General features: G+C 36.6%; 2 protein-coding genes across 3 annotated transcripts; one reads left to right on the plus strand and one right to left on the minus strand.

The window, feature by feature from the left end:
- Positions 1–309: 309 nt before the first annotated feature.
- On the minus strand, positions 310–9,628 carry LOC103999831 (uncharacterized). 2 transcript variants are annotated; one of them, XM_009421700.3, is made up of 13 exons: positions 9,336–9,627; positions 6,893–6,966; positions 6,599–6,682; positions 6,389–6,469; positions 5,039–5,119; positions 3,578–3,670; positions 2,707–2,886; positions 2,550–2,617; positions 2,390–2,441; positions 2,176–2,229; positions 2,002–2,094; positions 1,552–1,618; positions 310–862 (listed from the first exon to the last, which is right to left on the minus strand). In XM_009421700.3, exons 1-13 carry the CDS (start codon positions 9,475–9,477, stop codon positions 771–773), a joined length of 1,161 nt encoding a protein of 386 aa, XP_009419975.2. In that variant the 5' UTR covers positions 9,478–9,627; the 3' UTR covers positions 310–770. The 2 variants fall into 2 exon arrangements, with proteins under 2 accessions (XP_009419975.2, XP_064983825.1); XM_065127753.1 differs by lacking the exon at positions 6,599–6,682 and having other exon boundaries at positions 9,336–9,628.
- Positions 9,629–15,135: 5,507 nt separating this feature from the next.
- Positions 15,136–17,351, plus strand: LOC135624303 (probable trehalose-phosphate phosphatase 6). The gene is made up of 11 exons (XM_065127778.1): positions 15,136–15,508; positions 15,585–15,725; positions 15,816–15,887; positions 15,982–16,074; positions 16,188–16,241; positions 16,320–16,421; positions 16,506–16,583; positions 16,663–16,732; positions 16,811–16,881; positions 16,990–17,082; positions 17,170–17,351. The coding sequence occupies exons 1-11, from the start codon at positions 15,260–15,262 to the stop codon at positions 17,236–17,238; spliced, it is 1,092 nt and encodes a 363-aa protein (XP_064983850.1). The 5' UTR covers positions 15,136–15,259; the 3' UTR covers positions 17,239–17,351.
- Positions 17,352–24,718: the final 7,367 nt, after the last annotated feature.

Below are 24,718 nucleotides of genomic sequence, written 5' to 3' on the forward strand. Positions count from 1 at the left end.
CAAAAAACGTGGCCAAACCCCTTAATTTCCGTGCCCTAAACGTTGCGATACGAGCAGTGAGCGTGTCCCCCCGGTCAATCCATCTATCCGACCGGGCAAGACAGGAGCAGATCTGCGATATATTCTTATCAAGTAAAAGTAGGATCGGATACGAACACGAGACAAATCTGCGATATATTATTTTCTAGGGCCTCAAATCACTACATTTCTTTCACACCCAACACCATCTCTCACCTGCTGGCTCAAATAGTCCGTTCCCTTGCCATAATTGCAACATCCTGCAAGCAGAACAATTGCACTAAAATATCATAAATGAGAAAGTTGAGATTTTTCAACGTAAGCAGCTCAACTCGTATTTGTAACACGACAATGAATCATGTGTCACAGTTTATCTATACCATTTCCTGCTAAACAAAACTTGGGAGAAAGCCTTAGCCATGACTGTCAAAATGATCAGTTTATACTCCCTATCAACACCGTCTGTATTTTTTGCTCACAAATGGTCTTTCATCAGCACTCGGGCTCATGCTTACATTACTTGAATTCGGAGTCAGAAGTCTTTAAGCAGAGTGTGAAATCAATTACATCGACCAACTCAGGGTGCAGAGAGAGACTAACCCAAGAAATAACCCAGCGTGAAACTGTCAAGCAACTCAATATTACTTGCAAACGGAATTGTGAGTAGACTACCTTTCTCTGATATATTAACAAGTTCCCCCTTGTGTGAATGTCCTTCAGATTGGCACTGAGAGTTTACACCATAGACAAAATCAGCTGAATTTACCAATCTCTATCTTCTTCTTGATTGCTCTTTGACTATGATAGATGAATGAATCTAATATTCCAGAAACAGTAAAAACACCTGAAAGCACAAAGAACATATTTAAACATATTCCTCTAAGCTGTTGAAGATATTAAAGATAGATACATGAACCAGGATGTACATGATTTAACTTCTGGTCCTATATAATCATATCTTGTCTTTTATGCCAACAAGAACTAAACAGCACACTCAACTGTTTCCAAACATAGAGCAAATGTATCAAATTTAATTAATAAAGGTAATTACCTAAAATAAATAGGAAGACCTGAATAGATGATATGTTGCATATTAAGGTACATGCATGAGAAAGTTCTATCAATATGGCCAGAGACCATTCAATCTGGCTACAGAACCATCTCAAATGACAATGCAAATCCCCAGAGATATAGATAGTAGCAGCAGAAGGAACTGGGAGGGATAGGTGTAATAATGGCATAACCCCAACAGGGAAGGAACAATCAAGTATGATATGGCGACACTTCATAAAGTGCAGGTTTTGTTGGTTGTGTTTTGCAAACACAAGTTGGTAGATGATGTACCTAAAAGGACTAATATCCTTGATTATAATTCATAATCATTTATAAACAACCATATTGTTGAATTTCATTAAATTCGAAAGTATAAGAAAATAAAAACAAAAATCTGGCCATCAGACAAATAGTATATTTGGTGGCACAGAACACTTTTCACAAGTAGCTGATAATGATAAAAATGAGGGAAAGTGTTACCTCCAACAATCGCACAAACATTAGTCAAGAAGTGTAAGAAAGATACATGTCCCTCCATGAATGTAACCTGTAAAGTGCATTCTTATAAGAATTCATCATAATAAAATTTCAATATTTGACTTAAAAGATAGGATAAAATTCTCTACAAAGTATTATGCTGATCTGTCGGGTAAAACAAGAATCAAGCAGGATAAATTTCAAATTATTTTCAAAAAAAATCAAACAAAACATAAGCAGGACAAATTTCTTCAAGCAATGAACAAACAGCTTATCCAAAAGTTCTTGATGCAATGAATAAAGAACCCAAATGCATCATCAATGACTGAATAATAATATAAAATTGTTAATCTATATATCATGACTCAGAATGGATTGTGATGTTACAATATGGGGCAAAAGATAAATGAAAGAGTGAGGAGAGAGGAATCAACAATCAAAGAGGAATGCCACCTTAATCGGAGAAAGGTCATAAAAGAAAAACACTCCTGGAAGATATTGTAATCGACCAATATCATCACTCCTGAAATGTTCGGTTACAGAGAACTGCAAAAACATGTGTGGACATCAGAAGAGATCAGTAGTCGAAATATTACCAAAGACAACCTTTGCAGGTACCAAAATTACCTGGTTGGACTGGATGGTACGACCCCTTATGTCAGTGTAAACAGTAGGAACAACCTAAGAAGAAAAAGAGTTAACATCCAGAATGTTCTCGAAGAGCTAATATTCTTTGATATCATAGTATTTACACAAAAAAAAACATAAACTGATGCAACAAATAGTATGTTGAATTTTAAATCTGATGAATTTAAATAGAAAGAGTCATGATAGCGCCAACCTTGATAAAGTATTGGTACATTCCATATGGTGCGTGTTGCACCCACTGAACTCTGAGATTTCAACAAACAGGTGGATATTATAACCACATCTTGAAAAATCAAAAGACATAAATGACAGCATGTGAATTTTGAGAACTAGAAAATGTAGTAGGAAGTTACCCATCAAGAGGATTGATGGCACCAGGAAAATATTCTCCAAAAGATAATCTGTTAATTTTGTGACTTATCTGGACTCACAAACAACAAAGTATATTTAAACAAGAGCAAAGCCACAGATATAAGCTATAATCAAGTTTGATTAAACAAGATTTCTTACATTAAAACTCTCTTTTTGGAATGGCAACAAGTCATGCACATGCATATTTGACTGCTGAAAGCTTTTACCAGGGGCAAAGTGAAAATTTCCTGCCACTTTTTTAACTTCCAAGAAACCATAGATGTTGCACCCTTCACCATCTTCATCCTTGATCCTTTGAAGAAAACCTTCTCTTTTGCACTGTGATAACATACAAGTTGTTTCGAAGAAAAAAAACATACAGGTTGTTTGAATCACTAAAAGGTAGGTTCACTAACTTTATTTAATCAAATTTCATAGATAAAACTTATATGCAAGGCTGTCATTACAGTTACTTCAGATAAAACTATTTTCTTCAGTATCTACATCATACAAGATAAATCCATGGCATAATTAAAATGATCTAATTTAGATAATTGATGCAAACTAAGACCAATTATTTCAGTAGTAATTACTAACTTTTGTAGCATACTGCAAGAAAATCTGAACACGATGGGAGAAGCATGGTGTCTCCCATCATTTTTTTTGGGTTTTGCACAATCATTAACCACACTTCAAATTTGGGTTAAGTTGTTGCCAACACTTGCAAGGTACCAAATGAAGATCTAAGAGTTAAAGAAATGAGGCTTTGATAAGAATGGGAGCCCTTGAACTTGGGATTATGTAGTGGATGATGGTTCCATGATTGCCAAAAGAAACTACAAAGTGATGGTAGTAGTGCCATGCTGTCATGCTATCATATCCCTGCAAACTACAGCAGTTATGCTGCTTATACATATTTAGTTCATCAAGAACAAGTGTGCATAATCCCAATAACAAAATATCTATTCTATGTACTAATATCATATAGAAACAGGTACAGGAACATGTATAACCATATATCAATAAATACCTGGTCAATTATTTCAGGGTCTGAAAGGCCCCAACCTTTCTTTCTGTAGGCTTCACGAACTTCTTCACAAGAGTTGCAACAATCTTCATCAGACTATGAAAATCAAAAGACAGATTGCTTAGTCAATTGCTAACTAAAATATGCAATTTGCATTTTTAATTACATAATTGTTGAATTCTGTAGAAGGAAATTCAAGTCCATAATGATAGAATTGGTCAATTGCTGCGATTAAGCATGTAAAGTATATTATGGATGGAGATTTAAAATATTAGCCGGATAGTGATTTTTGGCACTTTCTTGGGTATCACTGCAAAATGATATGAAAATGAGTACCTTCCATTCCTGGTCAGATTGATAAACACCAGTTGGTATGTACTGATGAGACAAATATTTAAAATGTTCATTTAGATCAATCATCTAATTATATTGCATTGTATAACGAAAGGAAATCTATGATGTAGCAGTTTCCTACTTGAGTTTAAACAAAGGGTATAGATTGTGCACTTACCAGATTTTTTGGCAAACCCTAAGAAACAGAATATGTATGAATTAGTGCATCATTCATTCTTATTTAATTGCTTGTTACAGTTTTTCTGAGCAATATGTTATTTACAATTTATCATCAGAAAATCCAAAAAATGTCATGATAGGTAAATCAACAAATACATTTACAACCACTTCGGCAACATACATCATGCTACTAATATTTTAAATATTTGTTGTAACAGTTAAGTCATTGGTTTTTCTTCTATAAAGACTTCTACAGCATCTCAACACTAGTCAAACAATAAAATTAGGCTCTATACCAAACTTCTACAAACAATCACCATCATGTTTTTTAGTTATCATGGTTCATTAGCTACTCTAATTGACAATTCATATTTGAAAATTATATGGAACAACAAATAACAAGGAGGTCAATTTTGAATCAAGTTTTAATGTACTCAATAGAGACTAGTAGCAATTCCAGATGCTAATGCATGTGACATCTAATAGCCACAAATAATGGTCAAACCAAAACCACTAATAACCACTTTGAAAAAATTGCCCAACGGCACTTTCCTACAGGTTCTCATTTAGTTGGTCCTACAAAACATTTATGGTATCTCAGAACTTGTCAACAATTAAATAAGCCACCAAGCTAAGGAGTCACAGACAATCACTGCCAAGTTTTCTAGAATATATACATCAAGGTTCATTAGCTGCTCCAGTTATCAGCCTTGCTTTGGGCAGGATCTGTGGTCAAATAGGATGCTAAGGCATAGCTGTTATGTATTAAAAGAAATCTAGCTCTTTTACAACTAAAATTGTACATAGAGGTATAAACTTTTCGTAAATCTATTAGACAAGCAGAAAAACCATATAGCAGAAGCTATAGCTACAAGACACATAATTGCAGCAACAATCTATTATAGACAAACAAAATAACAACAAAACACAGAAAGCAATCAATAGCCATACCACTTCTGCACCATAGCAAGAACCACAGTATGTCTCATTATGTTCAAGTCTTCCACCATGTCTTTGCAAAGGCTTTTCAATCTGTAACAATTGGTCAATGCTCATTTAAAGGAATAGACTGAATATTTATACATGACACACCCACTGATTGTTCACAAAAGAAAGGGCATGATAATTACTCAAAAACGTTGGATTTGTTTTAAGTTACTCTATAATAAGATGAAGAATGTAGTTGTTGATGGTAACTCATAACAAGTACACAGTAATCAGTGAAAGAATCAACTTGCCAATACTTGATAAGCATAAATCATTTGCTGGAAGTAATCAGTCTCATGATTTTATTGCCAATACTTGCTTATCTATATACGCTACATCTAGCCTCCTTGGAGATAAGCTTACAACTGTTATATGTCAACTGCAGGCAGGTCAGTTGCAGGCAAATCGACACTACATAAAGCTTGGGGTTTAGTTATGCCTATCTTTGTCATTACAAGCAAACAAGGAACAACATACATAATAACATTTTCTTTAAATACAGATCATCAACTTATCAACAAGTAGATATATGTAGTTGGTGATAAAACTAGCCAAGCGCTCACAATCACTAAATGTTCACTCTCAATGTTTGCCCTTTCTAGGCAATACAAGCAATCAGTCAGATTCAATTTTTTTCCTAATTGTCTTTCTTCTCAAATGATACCCATCTTATGTCTGTAGTTAGACTATCCTGAAATGTTATTGACCAAGTAACAACCAGAGAATCTCTTATTTCACTAAAATTTTCCCGATGTACATTTGAATCTTCTAATGTCACATTTCATTTGTTTACATTTAGCTATTAGAGTTAATCAAGTTTGTGCATAAACACATGGATAATGTAAGAGAGTAAGAGAGAGAGAGAGAGAGAGAGGAGAGACAGAGAACTGAGCTAGTATCCCAATAAAATAATTAAGTTATAAATCCCACCGACTCAAGATTAATTATATAGGATTCAGAAAGGCCATAATAGTGAGTTGTAATTAGATAAATCAATAAAATGACAGAAAGAAGCTTAGACAATGTTAAATGGTCCCAATGTTTTTTCATCAATCTAAATAGTTCTATAACAAAGGGTACCATGTTTCATGCAAAGGAAAACAAGATAAAAGTATTATTACCAAATACAGTAAAGAAAAATTTTTCATAAACTGATATTATTGACTATCTAAAATGTTATGGCCTTAGTCACAACAGAGACCTTGTTTATACTTAATTGTATAAAAAAAATAATTCAGGCTGCATAAAGAATAGCTATTACTAGAAACTACATGACAAATAAGAATCTCATAACTTAAAAGAAACAAAACGGACCTTAGGTGAACCAATTCCATCTTGTCTAGATTCAATAATATTGCCATGAGAATCTAGCCTCTTCTTAATTATGTCATGTCTCTGTAAAAAATGTAACAAAAGAAAATCTTATTACCAAAAGACCAGGAACAAGAAGGTCAAAAGCAAGTAAACATACTTAAAATCAGGCTTAAAAAGCTATAACAGAAGGCAGATCTAGTTGTAACATACGACATCAAGGTGCTCTTCCCCGCTAATATCCATTGCATCAAGACTGAGCATAGAACATGAAAGGGCAGGAAAGGTGACATCAAACTGCACTTCTCATTAAAGGAACAATTGTAAGGAATAAGCGGGAAAACTGATGAAAACATTCTCTATATGCTATCAAGTAGCCTTCATAATTAGCTACGATGTGCATGACATAGTGATGAAAACAAAAAACCAAAAGAAAAGGTCAAAGTTTCTTGATAAAATAATTTATAGAATGTGCCCTGCAAAGAGTTGATACAATATAAACATTACATTGATCCGAAGGGTTTCTCCTCTTGAGGTATCAACTATGAGCTTTGTTTCTGTAACAGCATGAAGATACAATCCTGCAACCACAAAAGAAAAAGGAAAAACAAAATGATGAAGCAGATGCACCTTAAAGCATGAAAGCATAATGACCTCGAGCACATAGACGTGTGAGCATAAATTGCATCAAAGGACCTGAATGATATCAACAACTAAACCAATTAAATTGAAGTTCTGAGCAACACACAATTCCAAATTTCAAGAATAGAAATTATTCCATTGAAAAAGATTCAGTGAAACAAGATTAAAAAATAGTGAACAAACTTAATTAGCTCACACAAATAGAACCTGGTACTAACAAGCTGCTTTTGCACTGAAACCCAATGGGATGCTCTGTACATCTAGTAAATTTGTTATATAGGAAAGGCCAGCACTAAGACATGCAACAATGGCTAGTTATAGTCATTTATGACAAAAACTGACAAAACAAGTTCTAGATATCCTTTATGAGATAGGTACATTGTTTGTTTACTTTCATTCTCATTTTAGTGGATTTCTTGCTCAACAAAGTATATGTTTCACCTTCAAAGGCTGACTAACAAATATTTTCTCGAGTCTAACTAAATTTGATGGACTTAAGCATAATATCAAGGACCCACTAATTACATCATGCACCAAAACTTGTAAATCTATGAAATTAGCCGGTTGGTATAAAATTTAGGACAAATTAAGCAAAATCATTGTGGCTAGCTCATGGGAAAAAGAATTCACTTGTTCCTTGGGTTTCTAATCACAAATTTGAAAAGTCCTAAAGTAATCTATGAAACGATTTTGCTATGACATAGATCTAAGAGGAAGTTTAAAAACTTAAATTTCTTTTCAAGCACGTGATCTTCTAAAGTAGATAACCAGATAAAGATGTTGACGTCACATATTATACATTTTATTAGAAACACTACTCATACATTATAATGCAGAAAAAAATTAAGCAGCAAAAAGGAAAAAAGAGTATAGGAAGAGACACCTAAGAATAATCTGCAACGAACTTCTATCGCTAAGTTTATCATCCCCTTCTTGGATAAAATTCACAAATCAAAGAGACATCAGAAAATCCACAAGAACCTTAGAATTCCACAAGTGTCAAAACATAAATGAAATACATAATAGCAAAATTTTTCCAAACTGGATCTTCAATTGGGCAATTAATTACCATTATCCATGGCATCAATTAGTTGATTGGGTCGTTGTGCATCCAATTGCTACATTACCTTCCACCACATAATGACTCGTCCTTAGGATCAGACCCAATTGCTATAGTTTTAACCTGTTATGGACCTAGGAGACCATCTCCTTGGTTCAATCCCATCATTCATGGAAGTTTTGTACATTTGTCAAAATTTGTTTAAGCAGATTGCCGGATTATATCCATAAGCAACCCAAAATAGTATGCATGGATTCCATGACCAACAAACCAAGTAAATCAGGATGCTTTCTCCCAGTGTTCAACCTTCAAATTCAAAATTTAGATCATTACTGTGAAAATCATGTTGTGTGCAAAATCTCATCAACTTTCAATCCCACATTGGCATGCTACTAATGCCTACCTAGAAAAATATGAACCTTCTGGATCAAAGAATCTTGATCACTCATGTTAATTTGTTGAAACAACCAATGGGCAAATCAACAAAGATGGCTGGTTCTACTTTGTTTTCAGTACCCTTAGCCGTATTCAGTGAGTTTTTTGAAATATTAGATTTTTTTTACTTGTAATCCTGAACCAAGTTTTTAGCATTACTGGTCTCAACTTTATAAATAAGCAGAATGTCGTCACAATTTTTTTAGGTTTAACAACTAACTTCAACAAACTTTTGGTCCACCCACTTCCTTTCCAGACCGCACATGAAATTGAAGTAGCAATTGAGACATGCACTGCAAATGAATTCATGATGGCACCTTCGCCCTCTTCTTATCCGTAAATATTGTCTTGATTTCTGCTAACTATGCTTTCATCCTTCTTTCTCAAGCCTATACTTCAATTCTAAAGTCTTCCACCCAGAAGATCACTACATTCAACAGAAGTCAGTTCTACTGTTGAAAGGGGCAGACGATATAGTAAAGCAATGCCAACTCTGTTCAGCGCTAATTTAAAGCGAATGCCAACTAGTAAAAGAAAAGGAACGAACTGCACAACAATATATAATCTCGCGAGCATATCGAGAACCAAAGATCCGATGTTTATTCCATGAACCCTACCAAGATCATAAAAAGAAAAGTTCCAATGTCAAGAATATGCGCAAACCAAAAGCGGAGGCCAAGAATTAAGATCCAAGTCGATCAACTTAGGCGAACCCCACAAAACCCAACAAGCACAAACAAACGAATTTCCAATGAGCAAAAACGATTCGAAGGGCGAAAACGAGGAAAAAAAAGAAGGAAAAATCGAACATACGGAGCTCGGAGATGAACAGGAGGAACATGACGATGGAAGAGACGATGGTGATGATGCCACCGGAAAGTGTTCGACTATAGAAATCCTCGTTGATCTTGGGGTAGGCGTCCAGATTCCGCAGCTTCCCGAAGAGGCCCTCCATTCTATCGATCCCAAGAGAGAGGCACAGATCGAGAAGTCGACACGGGATGGAACGGAAGGCAAGAAAAGATTGTGAGCCTCGGCCGAAGATTTCTCGACCCGATCTATCTATATTTAGATCCTCTCTCTCTCTCTCTCTCTCTCGAGCATTATTTTGTGAATTTGGGGTTTACTAAGACAAGAATCGCTGGCTTTGACCGTCAACTTTTGACGACGACCTTCACACCGTTAAATCGGGAAGTTCGCAAATCTAAAAGCATCGATTGCACTTTCCCCGCCCTGCTTCGGCAAGTGTCTAATCTAGAAGAATCTAGAACATATGATTGCTTACCTACCAAATTCTTTATTTAAGAAGAATTAGAATAAATTAAATTAAAATTCAATGAGAAAACATTAAAAGAAATTTAGAGCGAAGATAAAAAAAAAAGAAAAAAAAAGGAGCAAATAATATTTTTTGTGTTAATGTTAAGTAAATATTTATAAGAAATACCACTAAATTTAACAGGGATAGGAGAGAAGATTAGGGGACCATTCACCAGTTCAATCCTATAACAACGGTGTCTTCGATCAAGGCATTAATATAAAATCTATAACATATATATGATAATTCAAATTATATATATCTTACTCATTGGCCATTATAAATTAAACATCACAAGGAACGTAGAGGTCATCTGTGACACATTAATTCTAACACGATTGACGTAGAAAATCTTTCGAACTTTATCTTAATTAGAATCTCACCTTACTCATACAAAAATTTCAGGCATCATAGAGTTTATTTGGCATTCCTCTTGCCGAGTATTAAAGACAGTACAATAATAAATATAATTGAGATTTGGTATAATCAACTTGCTGTAAATTTCTATTTTGGACTATTGAGGTACTCAAATTTCTTTTAAAGGGTCATATTTTCGGATCCTGGACAATGCTTGTTTCCTCCTGTCAGGTGGGCGACACCAACAAAGAAAAAAAAACGGAAAAATTATAGTTTTGTACGCTTTGACTCGAGAGGAAGGAAAGGGATGCTTTTGTGTGTTTTTGACCAAATAGGAACACACGTTTTATTTTGATTATACTATTAGTCAAATACTAGTACATATGTTTGACCAAATCTTTTGTTTCGTACTCAATGCATTATATTTCTCTTGTCAAACAAATGGACGAACCCAAGTTGACAAGACAAAGGCCGAGTTCTACATGAAACTGCGCCTTCATAGCCTAATAAAAGCCCGAATGCTGAAGCTCGTCTATCTGCCATGTTACCCGATCTTGGGTCTGATGCGTAGCACGGTAAATGGAAAAGCAACATGGAGATGAAAATATATGTCATTAGCATTATAGATAAAAAAAAAGAAAAAGAAAATTCTAATAGATATATTGGCAGAAAGAATGAATATGAAAAGCTAAGCTGCATTATGTGAAGTAGGGACATAACCAGTTGGTCTTTGGCATCTGAGTGCCGCAGAAGTGTTACGGAAACAACATGAGCTTCCTAGTCTATTTGATGGTTGAGAAGAAAGAAAAAGGTACTTAATTTACTCTCTATCAGGCTTCATCACATCTAAAAGAATATTTCTGTTTATAATTCATCAGAAATTTTTTTTTTATCCTGTTGATTTGATATTGGTTCGAGTCGAATGAAGTGCATCAAAGTCCTCTACTTTTATCAACATATTTGATAAATTCATAACCTTTCAGTAGGTAGGTAGGTTGTATCTATAGAAAGCGAGGCTTAATAATCATCGATAGAATAGATTAAGATTATTCTTTTGTGACCTAAGCTATTAATTTATGAAAATTATTTGGAGTATCTTTCTTCAGACCTCATATTAACAGGAATCTGGTGCACCACATAGTTATCATGACTATATTGACCTGACGTCGTACCCCAATCTCCCCGCAAAAGGTGAGAAACAAAACCTTTTTTTTCTGTTTAGTTGTTTACAAAGTCTATCTATCACCTTACCACCTGCACTGCATTAATGCAGCATTAGCTTTCGACTTAGGCGAGAATACGTGGATCATGGGCTATTATTTTTTACCTACCAATCAAGAGAGAGAAATATGGGGATAGACTTTAGAACTCAAATTATTCCCCACTTCGGTGGCACCCCATTGGCCTTCCGCTGTTCTTGACGATGAACGTGGTGGATGGACCTCCTGGTGGAACTCCATCTCGTCAACCAAAACAACTCGCTACTACTCCTGTCAGCTAGGTGTGATAAAATGAAACCAAAAGATTAAATCAAATTTCTTAAACTAAATCAGGTTTGAATTGATTCATCAATAATTTAATTGTAAATGATTCATTATATATCATTGCTTTTACTCTTCTTTAAGCTCAATAATTCTGATAGCAGATTATAATGGACTAATAATATGTTGCAATGTAATATGATTCATTTAAAAAAAAAAACTTATATATTTTTTTTAATTATTTAAGATTGAAAAAATCATTAATTAATCGAATCGGATTAATCGATTTTGAACCGATTTGATTAAATACTTATTTTAACTGAACCAAATTACTTTTTCAGTTTTTCCTTTTAACTATAATCGATTTGAACATGCTTAACTGCAGCAGAGAAAAAGTCACTCGGCATTGTGAACTCCATCACACGATGATAAAAAAGGAAGCTTAAAGATAACAAATTATAATCCAAATGGAGAAGCAAGATAGAAAGTGAATACCATTCATTTTAAGATGTTGTTTGATGCCTCCAAATCCCTGCAAGCCCACAAAGATGATAAAGCTGCTGAAATCTGATTTGATTCCGGGGATTGTGTACCAGCTTTTGAGTAGCCAGGTGTATTTTTCATGTCTCTTATCATATTTTATGGCAAGGGGAGGTTCTCGATCATGCCGGGGATTTAGGTCAAGCTAGATTTGTGGTGAGAGGGGTTGATGGGACGTCCCATCCCCATTTGATGGGACCACATTTGGCATGGAATGGACAAAAATAAAATTAAAAAAAAAAAAAAAAATGTAGTAAAATGCCCTATTGTGTTCCAACCCAACTTGTTGATTCATGCAGCTAAAGCAACTCCACCTCGTAGGCTTGTGGGAAGCTTCTAAAGTTTATTCTGCTCTGATCCAAATGTTTTTAATTCCAAATGCTATAAAATTCTATCATGCATTGGTTCAGTATCCAAAACCTAATAATCTTACAGGTATTCTTTGGCAATCGTACGTGGAATGCTACTGCGAATAGTGTTGTTTCCACCATTTTCTTCTTCAGCCGGAAACATCTCTCATTGTGCATTGCTAAAACATGTGAGATTTAGTTTAATTGGACTAAAAATTAATAGTCATTGTTGTACTTGTTGTAGACAACCTGTTTCTGACTCACACCTGAATTGGTTTGTATATCTTGTTGACCTTCAAGTAAATCTCAGCTCTCACTGTAGGGCCTTCAGTGAGATGAGCAACACTGCACTAAATTAAGAGTTTCTTGGTAGAACCTATGTTAGTGACTTGTTAGTTGCTACCATTGAAAAGGGAGTTCCCTGGTAAATGTTGCTCGACTCTTTAGCTCTTCAGTTTGCGTATGTCTTCTTCTTCATTCCAACTTCAAGAAAATGACATCCACCTAAAAGTAGAAAACATAAAGAGAATATAAGAGTTGTTCCTAAACTTTTAACTTAAACATAGCAACTTGCAAGTTGAGATTTCACTAGGTTTGTCGAAGTGGAATAGATCAGTAGTTTTGACATCGAGAGCCAAAAGACACCGAGAACATATATCTTATGATCCGAGGAATTGATGCTCCTATACCATAGATTGGATCTGCTGCTTTGGAAAAGAACATTTGGACAATCAAAATATAACAAAAAAGAATTCCACAAAAGCATTAGGAGGGATTTGATTCTGTGTAGATAGAAAAACAGGAGAAGTCATACGAAAAATCAAGGAGAAGAATGGGAATTTTTGTTCAAAAGGGTCGATAAGGAAAACCACTTGTTAGTCCCATGATTACAAGATATGGAGATCTTGAGCGAGTTGAAAAGAGGAGCTCTTTACTCAGCCAACTTGGACAACAAAGAAAAGAAAGCTTGTGAATATGGAATGCTTTTATTGAACTGCATACTTGTGTTCCCTCAAAGCAAAAGAAGCAAGAGATCATGTAGCAAACATGTATGTGACTAAGATGGTGAAGAAAGGAGAATCCATGTTTTGTGTCCAGTCTTAAGAGTGTCTATGCTTGGTGGAAACATATCAAAATGACTGTGATTATGGAAGACAAGTTTCTTGTTCACTTGGGAACACTTGATATCTCCTGCTCGACTAGCTAACTTCTTCATCAAGTAACAAGCAGCACATTTCCTTTCCTAACGTGTGTTATGAATTCAATGTAAACCTAATGCACGTGCTTATAGTGTTACTATTTCAGCAAAATTGTTTACAGGATGCAGAAATTTAGACATAGATTGTGAACATATATAAGCTTGTTAGATGACAAGCAACAGCCAACGAGCCAAAGAAATAGCAGAAGAGAAGTGGAGTTGACAGGCTTTCCTTCTTTAGAGCTTCTTTCTGGAGGAGGAGGAAGTGATTCTCTTCATGCTTCGCTCCACCATAAAGCTAACTTGTCCATTCTCCACTTCTGAGTCACAGAGGCAACAAAGTTGGGATGAAACAGCGGGAGAAAGATTTATAGCTACCACCATGACAGACTTGGGCAGCAAGTTGGTGATTACTACGAGGTCACAAGGGACAGGAATGCCAAGTGATCACTTGGTGAAGATAAGTATTAATAGTGGCAACAAAGGACAGTGCCGGAAATGGTGGGAGGAGGGGAGAGCTCAGAAGAATGTGTCAGGTTTCTGCCATGGGAAAAGCGAAGGTGGATTCTCGGAAGACACGAGTTCCATGGAGCAGACAAGAAAGGAATAGATCAACTTGCACTGTCCCTGCAAGATAGCAGTAGTAGTTTTACACACTCAAGATTACTTGTTCTTCAATTGCATGCGAAGCTACTCAAATAATTCAAAGAATGCATAATCGTCACGGATTTTACGTACTAAACTAGGAATTATACAGCCATGCAAAACAATTCATTGACAATTAGAAGCCAACCACTGTGCATGCATAAAAATAACAGTTCATTCCTGTGTGTTATGGAGATCCTCCTGTCTTGTTCTCCAATCACGAATACAATTGAGTGTCTTTGGTTATCAGAAAAGTTGGACGTGTTTATATGTAATTCTCTATAATATATCCAAGAGAACTCGAATTCTTGTCTTGCTCTGCCACAGATACTTAATTGGTGTCTTTATTTGTATCAGAAAAGCTGGGTGCCTTTTATATGTAATCCTCTCAAATAAACAACTTAAGATACTTGCAGCTGCTTGCTTCCTGTAGATTACCATGGGCGTTAAGCTGCAATCATACACAGAGAAATTGATTTAGAATTAAGATCACGATCTTACTATTTTTATAGGCAGAGAAATTTTATTGCCGCTACCTCGATTGCTTTTGGCGTCCAGGGATTTGCTGCCTCTGTGGGGTCGACGCGTGGGCAGGGCGGCCCGCCGCTGGGCCCCTCTCGATCGCCGACCACCCGGGGCGCGGGGCCTAGACTTCGTCGCTTCGTGTTCTCCCCGCTTCTATAAAGCCACCGTCTCCTGCGTTGCCTATCCCTCGCCAACTCCTTAATCTCAACCACCATCGGTTTAGGGATTGCGCGAAGCCTTCAAGGTCCCATTTTTAGTGGAGGCGAACGAGAAAGATCCAATCTTTCCTCCTCTTCGACCGCCGCTTCCCTCTCTCTCCGCGCGCCATGACGAATCAGAATGTTGTGGTGCAGGCCATCACGGTGGCGGCGGTGGCGAACTCGCCGCCTCGCACTAGCGGCAGCTCTGCCGCGGCCGCCATCCCGAAGAAGTATCTTTCTCCGGTCGATCTTGGCGGAGGCTGGACCAATGGGTGGCTGGAGGCGATGAAAGCTTCCTCTCCTACTCACGCTAAGTCTGCTCTGTTATCCGCGCCAGCCGTAGAGTCCGAACAGGACGAGCAATCTACATGGATTGTAAGTGCTGTTAGTTAGTTTGTTTAGCTCAAAAAGTTGGGATCTTTTGATGGCTGTGTTATATTTACTTGAGCAGATGCGTCATCCTTCTGCGTTGAGCAAGTTCGAACAGATCACTAGCGCCACCAAGGGGAAGCAAATCGTAATGTTCTTGGACTACGATGGAACGCTCTCGCCCATCGTCGATGATCCCGACTCCGCCTTCATGTCCGATACCGTGAGTTTCCCCTGTTTAGTTTTACTTCTTGCCTGCCACAAGACTGCTAAAAGATGAGATTTTGTTTACTCTAATTGCCAATGGAATCAGATGAGGGCTGCCGTGAAGAAAGTCGCAAGGTTATTTCCGACTGCAATTGTGAGCGGGCGGTGCCGAAGCAGAGTATACATTGAGATCCCACTTCAAGATATATATATATATATATAAGATGCATTGATGCTTCCTCTGCTAACTATTCGATTCTTGTGGTCTGTAGGTATACGAATTTGTAAGATTGACTGAATTATATTACGCTGGAAGCCATGGGATGGACATCAAGGTTCCCAAAGGAACTCGATACATCAAGAAGGTGATACCCCTTATCCTTGTCAGTGCATCAAAGTAAAGAAGATTATCGAACGTCTTCTTTCGTGGTTACCTTTCCCACAAATTAATGCTTTTGTTCCTATTTGTGTGGTTCAGAAGAAAGCTGTTCTCTTTCAACCAGCAAGCGAGTTCCTGCCCTTAATGAATGAGGTTAGTTCCTCTTCCGGGTGTCACTGATCATGTATACCTGAAACATGCAATACTCACCAGCATTCGTTTCTCCTTCAGATTCATAAAGCTCTGTTGGAGACAACCCGATCCATTCCTGGTGCGAAGGTGGAGAACAACAAGTTCTGCGTGTCAGTCCATTTCAGATGTGTAGATGAAAAGGTTAGTGGTGGTCAATACTCCAACACCAACTTCCAATCTCATGTAAACAGTATCTTATGTTTCTTTGGAATGAACCTTCCGCAGTGTTGGGGTGTGCTGGTGGAGCAGGTGGTGTCACTGTTGAAGAGGCACCCCGAATTACGTCTTACTCAAGGGAGAAAGGTGTTGGTTTTGATCCCAATCTATTGGCCACCATGTCCTTGTTGGTGTGACTTGTGTTTCTTGTTCATTCCAACAATAGGTGTTAGAAATCCGTCCCACCATTAAATGGGACAAGGGAAAGGCTTTGGAGTTCCTGCTAAAATCACTTGGTAACCCAAATTATTGATTCTTTGAACACAAAGCATCAACTTCCTTGGTCACTCGTCTTACTTCCGCAATCCACACAGGTTTTGCTGACAACAAAAACGTAGTGCCTATTTATATCGGAGATGATCACACCGACGAAGATGCTTTCAAGGTAAGCATTGACATGGACATGGCCTTCGCCATCACTGTCTTGACCTTTGAAGGTCTATGAGCCACTCCTGTTAGTAACAACAAAAATATTATGGTATATCTCGGTTAGGTTCTACGTGATAGAGGACAAGGTATTGGAATTCTGGTTTCGGAGTACCCGAAGGACACGAATGCTTCTTATTCTCTCAAAGAGCCATATGAGGTAATTAACCTGATGGCTTCTATAGTGTATACTACTTCAGTGGTAGGGTGTGAGTTGTTTGATGTGATCTTTTGATGGTGTGTACAGGTGATGGAGTTTCTTCTTCACCTAGTGGAGTGGAAGCGCCACTCATTAAAGGCTCGTTCCGAAGAGTAAATAGGGAAGAGACGCTGCGACTAAAGCTTGGGAGGGTTTACATTGATGGGAGCTCTATGTTGTCCCTTGTTTAATGGGAGAGGGAGAGAGGGAGAGAGAGAGAGAGAGAGAGAGAGAGAGAGAGAGAGAGAGAGAGAGAGAGAGAGAGAGAGAGAGATTTTATTTATCATGTTAATATAGGAGACCTTTTTCGGTTGGAAAGCACCACAAAATTAGCTTTCTTGTCCCAAATATAAGTAAATTTTGCACGTGGAATTCTCATGATGAAGGTATATGTAAAATTTTTTTCTCCTAAAATATCGTAAATATTAGTCTTCTTTTACTACAAGAAGCTAAATTTTATTTAATTTTGTATGCAGAGATGTATTAGTTATATAATTTTGATAAGCTTATTATGCTTGATCTTCATATAATATATCATATAAAAAATCGGACAACGATAAGTTTTTGTCAAACTAATCAGATTAAAACATCAATTCAAGTCAAAAACCTAAGTTGTCATATTATGAGGCAAATCTAATATATGTAAATCGATTTTTTCAATTCTTAGTAATGTAAAACTTATTTTAGGATATAAGGCATATCCTTAGGTTGAGTCTTTCTTTCAGTCAATTATATGTGTCTCTTATTGTCTCCTCACCTGAATCAGCATAAAACCTCATGAGAAAAAAAAGATTTTTCTTGTGTTTTTGGTTTAGTTAAAGTTTTACATACAGAAACGCAACCATTTGTTCTTTTGTTGAAATTTACCTGGATATCATATTTCAATCTCAAACTTGCTAAGATCACCAGCCTACCTCTATGCTCTCTTGTGAGCTCTAATGGACCAACATGATTCGTTTCATCCTTTGCAGCTGGAAGTTCGATCACAAGATAGCTTATCATCTTCATCCAGACTACAAACATACTTACCAACCAGAACTCCCTCCCCATGAAACCCCATTCAGAAGTTGTTCTATCACAATCAAATATGTTGGACTGTTTACCTGCGCACTATCCTGTTATTCCAAGAAACAACTGATATTTATGATGTTAGATTATAGACTAGGCTTAAATATATATTAATTTTAACTAATTTGACTCATTCATTATCAGTAGATTTCTAACAATAAGCATGCTTAAAAACTTATCTTCCTTGCAAAAAGAAAACATCACCGCCTCACTCGTGTTCTAAAACATCATATCACCAACCCGCATGGCCTACCTTCCATCTTTGTCAGTCCCATCTCGAAAAAGGGGTGGAATCTCAGCCAACACATAAGGTCTCTTGTACTTAGAACGTGACTTTGAGTGCTTCTCCAATTAGGTCATGAGAGAGAAGACCAGTCCATGTTTGGCGAGGAGTTTGATTCCACTTCAGTACTGACGGTTGACTTTTGAGGGCACCCGGAGTGCATGTATGCAAGCAATCTGGGCATGCGTTTCCCTTCTTTTTAGCAGTTTATAAAGTTGATAACACTGCGTTGAGCTTATCAAATAAGGTAAACCCATAATTGAACGTATCATTGATGGGAGAGTGCACCCCATATAGTGAAGTAGCCCACAAAGAACACTACTAATCATGTACCCATCAACATCCATGAGATTAAATAATTTTTTTCTTATCACTTATATGTGTCTTAAGATATATTTAACCCAATTAAGTATATATTCTTTGAATCAACATAAATCAGTCACCATGTCAATTCAGGGTATCCATGAAAATTGTAATTGCCAATCACGAACTAAGATTTGGTTAGTGGTCAGTCCCTGGGACTAAATAGTTTTAAGAATGATTTTTTGACATCATGAGTGTATATTATTGACCCATGAAATATTGCTAGAAACAGCAAAAATTCTGCTTTCATAATCTCATGTTCAACTAAATCTCCAGTGGACTGCATTTGACATCAATGAATTTTTTCATCCTTTGCAAACTAACTTTGCTATTAGAAGAAAAAAGCATTTGATATTAGAAGAAATGTTGCCTGCATTTAGAGTTTGGACCATCTTAAGGTTTTTCTTTGAGTTTGTAATGCTTAATTACAACTATTTTTTTAATCCACCCTATAATATTCTTACTGGTTAAAGTTGTCATCTCATGTATTAGATTAGGATGTAATTTCTGTATGTTATGAGCTTGAACAAGCTTATTGGTACTTATAAGATCTTTATGATCTAAGTCACAAGCCTTAGTGCTTATAAAAGAACTCTTATTAGTTTAGGAGTAAAAACATAGTTTAATGGATTTGTACCTTTATTCTTTGATAAGTCTTATGACGTGAGCTCAATGATTGGTCGGTCTTGATGGTTTTAGAGAGATATACTTTGCGTAGTAGTGAGAGAAAGCCTTAGGGCACGAGGGTCACCTTGTTGGCCCCTGACTCGTCTCTCCCTGCTTGAGCTGCTTGTTCTCAGGACTCGCCTAGCTCTTTAACTTTGACTGTAGCTTTGCGAGCTTCTATGCTGGTGCCAGCTTCTCCAAGTGTCATTGTTGGTAAGAAGATGGTTGGTAATATCAAATCTACCTCTGGTGAGAAGGTGATCTCTCCTTCCCTTGTTGCGTCCACTGTTTGTGTATGGTAAGTCAGAGGTTTGCCCCTCTTTGACCTACTACTTCCTAGAATGGTCCCCCGATCATAGGTTCTCCTCAGAGAGCATCTTGGGTTTAAATAATTTCTAACTCGTTTTCTCGTGCCTCTTTAGATTCTTTCTTATCGTCTTTTGTATTTGATAAAAACAAACATTCTACTATGAATTTTGTTGAGTTCCATAACAAATCTCTTGATTCTTGGTGTGCGTCTCGGCAGTTCAACCTTTTGCATAGATTGTTTTATAAAAACTCTCTTTTGGAGGTAGTGTATTTGATCGTTCATATCGAAAACTCATATCGAAAATTTGAGCGTAAAATTCATATAAAAAATATGATTAACTAAATATAAAAAATTTATATCCAAGACTTTAATGTTTGATCGTAAAATTCATATAAAAAATATGATTAACCAAATATTGAGTACTAAGTAAAGTTTACGAGTAAAGTGATTAATAATAAGTAAGCAATTATAAACAAAAGTCACAAGATAAGAAATGCAAACTAATTTATAGTGGTTTAGTCTTCTTAACCTACATCCATTACCGATTTCTCTTCTCTCGAGGTCATTGACTTTCACTAGCGATCTTTTTTCTAATGAACAAAAATCAAGTATCCTTACTATACATTTTCTCCTTTTTACATGCCTAAGAGAGGACTTCCATACTACTTTTTTACAAGATATCTCTCACTTCTTATAACTTAGTATCACAACTAAATTCAAAAGGGAGGAAGAGACTTAAATAATGCTCAAAGAGAAAGTTGTTGAATTTCATATTTTGATAATTAAATCAATTGATAAATTATTATTCTTATCCATATGTTGAGAAGAGTGTTGTAGGATTAACTACGATAATGAATAAGATATAAAGCAGATGTTGGGCTAGATTCAAAGATCGGATGATACGTCGAAGATTCGGATGATGTGTTGAAAGCTTGCCGAGAGTTCATCGGGAGCTTATTGAGAGTTTGTCAGGAGTTTGTCAAGAGTTCGTCAAGAGTTCGCTGAGAGTTCATCGTGAGTTCACTGAGAGTTCATTAGGAGTTTGCTAAGAATTCATTAGGAGTTCACCAAAAGCTTGCCGAGAATTCACTAGAAGTTCATCGAGACTTCACCGAAAGAACAATTGATATACCATACAAAGATTACTTAGTTAATACCTTAACTGTTATAGTTAGAACTTAGATTGAGTTAGGATTGAGAGGTAATTCTACTAACTCAGTTAGGGGCCAACTGGGCCCAAAACAGGGCTGAGTTGGCCAAATAGAAGGCCCACTCGACCACTTAGAGCCACGCCAGGCAGTGGCACCGCCCAAGGTGGGCGGTGGAACTGCTTGAGGCTCAGTCTCCTAGGTGGTCTAGTCGGTGGTACCACCGATAGTTAATGCTGCCAAGTGATGACACCGCCAGAGCATAGTCTCCAAAGCTCTGTCAGGTGGTAGTATCGCCAGATTGGGCGATGGTACCGTCCAATGTCAGAGTGTTAGGTGGTGGTATCGCCCAGTACGTATCCTAGAAACCTAGGATAAGACACTTTTTGACTCTAATTTTGATACCATTAGGGCCTATAAATACCCCATTCTTTTTCGTATGAAGAAAAAAAAAAGTATGAACAAAATAAGTGTTGGGGTATGAAAGTGTTGTGAAATTACTAAGTGTCCTCCTCCTCTCTTTCTAAGTCTTGTGATCATTCAAGTGAGGTGTGAGGTTTGTAAGGATTGCCTCCTAAACCTGAAAAGGAGAAAGTGTTGTAAAAAGGTAGTTGGTCTTCCCCCATTAAGTAAAATCATTAGTGGATGCCGGTGACCTCGATGGCGGAGGAATCAGAAGTGGACGAAGGTCACAACGACCGAACCACTATAAATCTGGTGTGTTATTTCCTTAATGCTTACTTTTATTACTTAATTGCGCTTTACATTATTCATTTACTTCAACTCGACATCTTCTTGATACAATTTCTTCATTACTCTTTTTTATCAAATCGAAAAGATTTAGAATCGAAACCGTAATTTTTATCATTGCACTAATTCACCCCCCCTCTTAGAGCCATATTGATCATAATACTTGGTATCAGAGCGAGGTTATTCTCAATTTAGTTTAAAACCCAAAAGAGATGGCTTTTGCCGATGATTATGAGGGTCATTCTATCACACGTCCTCTCATGTTCAATGGAACAGATTACATATATTAAAAAACTAGAATGAGGATTTTCTTGATTTCTATGGATTTCGAGTTATGGAATATCATTGAAAATGGATTTCAAAAGTCTTTTATTCCAATGAACGATTGGAATGATTTGGAAAAGAAGACTTTCTCTTTGAATGCCAAAGCTATGAATACTTTATTTTGTGCTTTGGATAAAAATGAATTCAATCAAAATTCTATTTGCAAAATGACTTATGACATTTGGCATACACTTGAAATTACACATGAAGGCATAAGTAGGGTTAATGAGTCAAAAATCAATCTTTTGGTTCATAGTTATGAATTGTTTCACATGAAACCAAGCAAGACCATTGGAGACATGTACACCCGGTTTACGGATGTCATCAATGGTCTAAAAGCACTTGATAAAAGTTTTTCTAATTTTGAACTCATTAACAAGATATTAAGATCCATTCTAAAGAGTTGGGATCCTAAAGTAATCACAATTCAAGAAGCCAAAGATTTGAACAACTTTCCACTCGAAGAACTTATCGGGTCTTTGATGACCTATGAAATGGCATGCAATGCACATGAAGAACTTGAGAACAACATTTCAAAGAATAGAAAGAATTTGACACTTAGAACTTAAGAAGACCAAAAACTCAAGTGATGATGATGATGATGACTTGACACTTCTAACAAAAATAATTAAAGAATTCATAAAAAAGAACAAAACTAAACATGACATTAAAAACAAAAATGAACTTAAAAAGGACCAAATAATTTACAACGAATGTAAGAAGCCAGAGTACTTCAAAATTGAATGTCCCCAAGTGAAGAAGTAACCGAAGAAGAAGAAAGTGGTAAAAGTTACTTGAGACGATTCAAGCACATTTGAAGACGAGGAGCCAACCAACAAAGAAGTTGCTAACTACATTTTAATGACACTTGGCGATGAGGTAAGTAACTCAATCGAAGCCCATTTATCCTTTGATGAATTGTTGAATGCTTTTCATGATTTATTTAATGAATATAAATTAGTTAGTAGAAAGTATAAATTATTAAAAAGGGAAAATGCCTCTCTTGTTAGTGAATTCAAAAGATTAAATATTAAGTATGATAATGAAATATTGCCTCCTTGTACAAAATGTGAAGAATTAGAGATACTTAAAAAGAAAAATTTGCTACTACATGAAACCTTAAAAAAATTTAAAATAGGAAGTAAATCTTTAAACATGATCCTTGCAAAAAGGGATCATGTTCATAGAAGAGATGAAATTGGCTTTATGAGTAACACTCACCAAAAGCCAACCATCTTTGTTAAAGGTCCAACTTTGCATGTTTCACCTTGAAACAAATGCAACTTTTATTACAAATTTAGACATTATACTCATAAATATCCATTTAAGAGGTATAGTCTATATAAGTTAATTTGGGTCCCTAAAGGAACCATAAATGACTCAATGTAAAATGATAAGACACTAAAGGTTAAATGGGTACCTAAAAGAAAATCACATTTCTTTTAGATATATTTACAATCACAAGCTAGGAGCAAGAGATGGTACCTTGATGTGGATGCTCAAGGCACATGATCGAAGATCCAACTCAATTCTCTAAACTCACTAGCCAAGACGAAGGGTTTGTCACCTTCGGAGATAACAACAGAGGTAAAATCATTGGCAATAGAACTATAGGTAACAAATCAAACCTCTTGATTGAAGATATGTTATTAGTAGATGGTTTAAATCATAATATTCTAAGATGAGTCAATTGTGTGATAGAGGATATATCATAAGATTTGAATCTAATGCTTGCATTATTGAGAGACCACATAAAAATACATCTATGATTGCCTTAAAACATAATAACGTGTATACTATTTGTTAGGAATGGGTTCGGCACTAAGAGGGGGGGTGAATTAGTGCAGCGGTAAAATCACGTCTTAAAAAATATTTCGTTTTGATAAAATCAATTTCGTAAAGATAGCTTGAAAGCGTACGAAAAAGTATTGAAGGCAGTAAGCTATTAAAGAGGTTTGCAGTAAGGATAAATTGCTCAAAGTAAAATGCAAACTGATTTATAGTGGTTCGGTCGTCATGACCTATATCCACTCCTCCGATTCCTCTTTTGTCGAGGCTACCGACATCCACTATCGATCTTCCTTTAATAGGCAAAGATCAACCTCTTTCTTACACCTCTCTTCTCTTTTTATCGGATTTAGGAGATAACCCTTACAAGCACTCACTCCTCTCTTACAAAATTCTAAACTTAGAGTGGAGGGAATTTTTAAAGAGATTGCAATAGTGCTTCTTCACTTTTAAACTCTCTGTGCTTGTGTCTTTTAACCAGGGATGAGATGGGTATTTATAGGCTTCAAGTTGATTCAAACTTAGAGCCTAAAAATATCTCATCCCGGGTTTTCTAGGCACGGGCGGTACCACTACTTGCGTTGGGCGATACTATCGCTAGTGTCAGTTTGACACTAACACTACGTTGGGCGGTACCACTGCCTGACACTAGGTGGTACCACCGCCTGACACTAGGTTGTACCACCGCTTGTAGCCTCTTGGAGGCTGTGTCTGGGCAGTACCACCACCCAGACCGATGGTACCACTGCCCAGACTGCCGGTACCACCGCTTGACACAGTCTCGGAGACTATGCCACGACGGTGTCACCTCTTGGGGCACTGTTTGGGCCTCTCATTGGGCCCAACATAGTCTTTACATGGGCCCAACTAGCCCCTAATTGGGTTGGCCCAAATCCA

The sequence above is a fragment of the Musa acuminata genome, chromosome BXJ2-10 (genome assembly GCF_036884655.1).
Source record: "Musa acuminata AAA Group cultivar baxijiao chromosome BXJ2-10, Cavendish_Baxijiao_AAA, whole genome shotgun sequence".
Taxonomy (NCBI): Eukaryota; Viridiplantae; Streptophyta; class Magnoliopsida; order Zingiberales; family Musaceae; genus Musa; species Musa acuminata.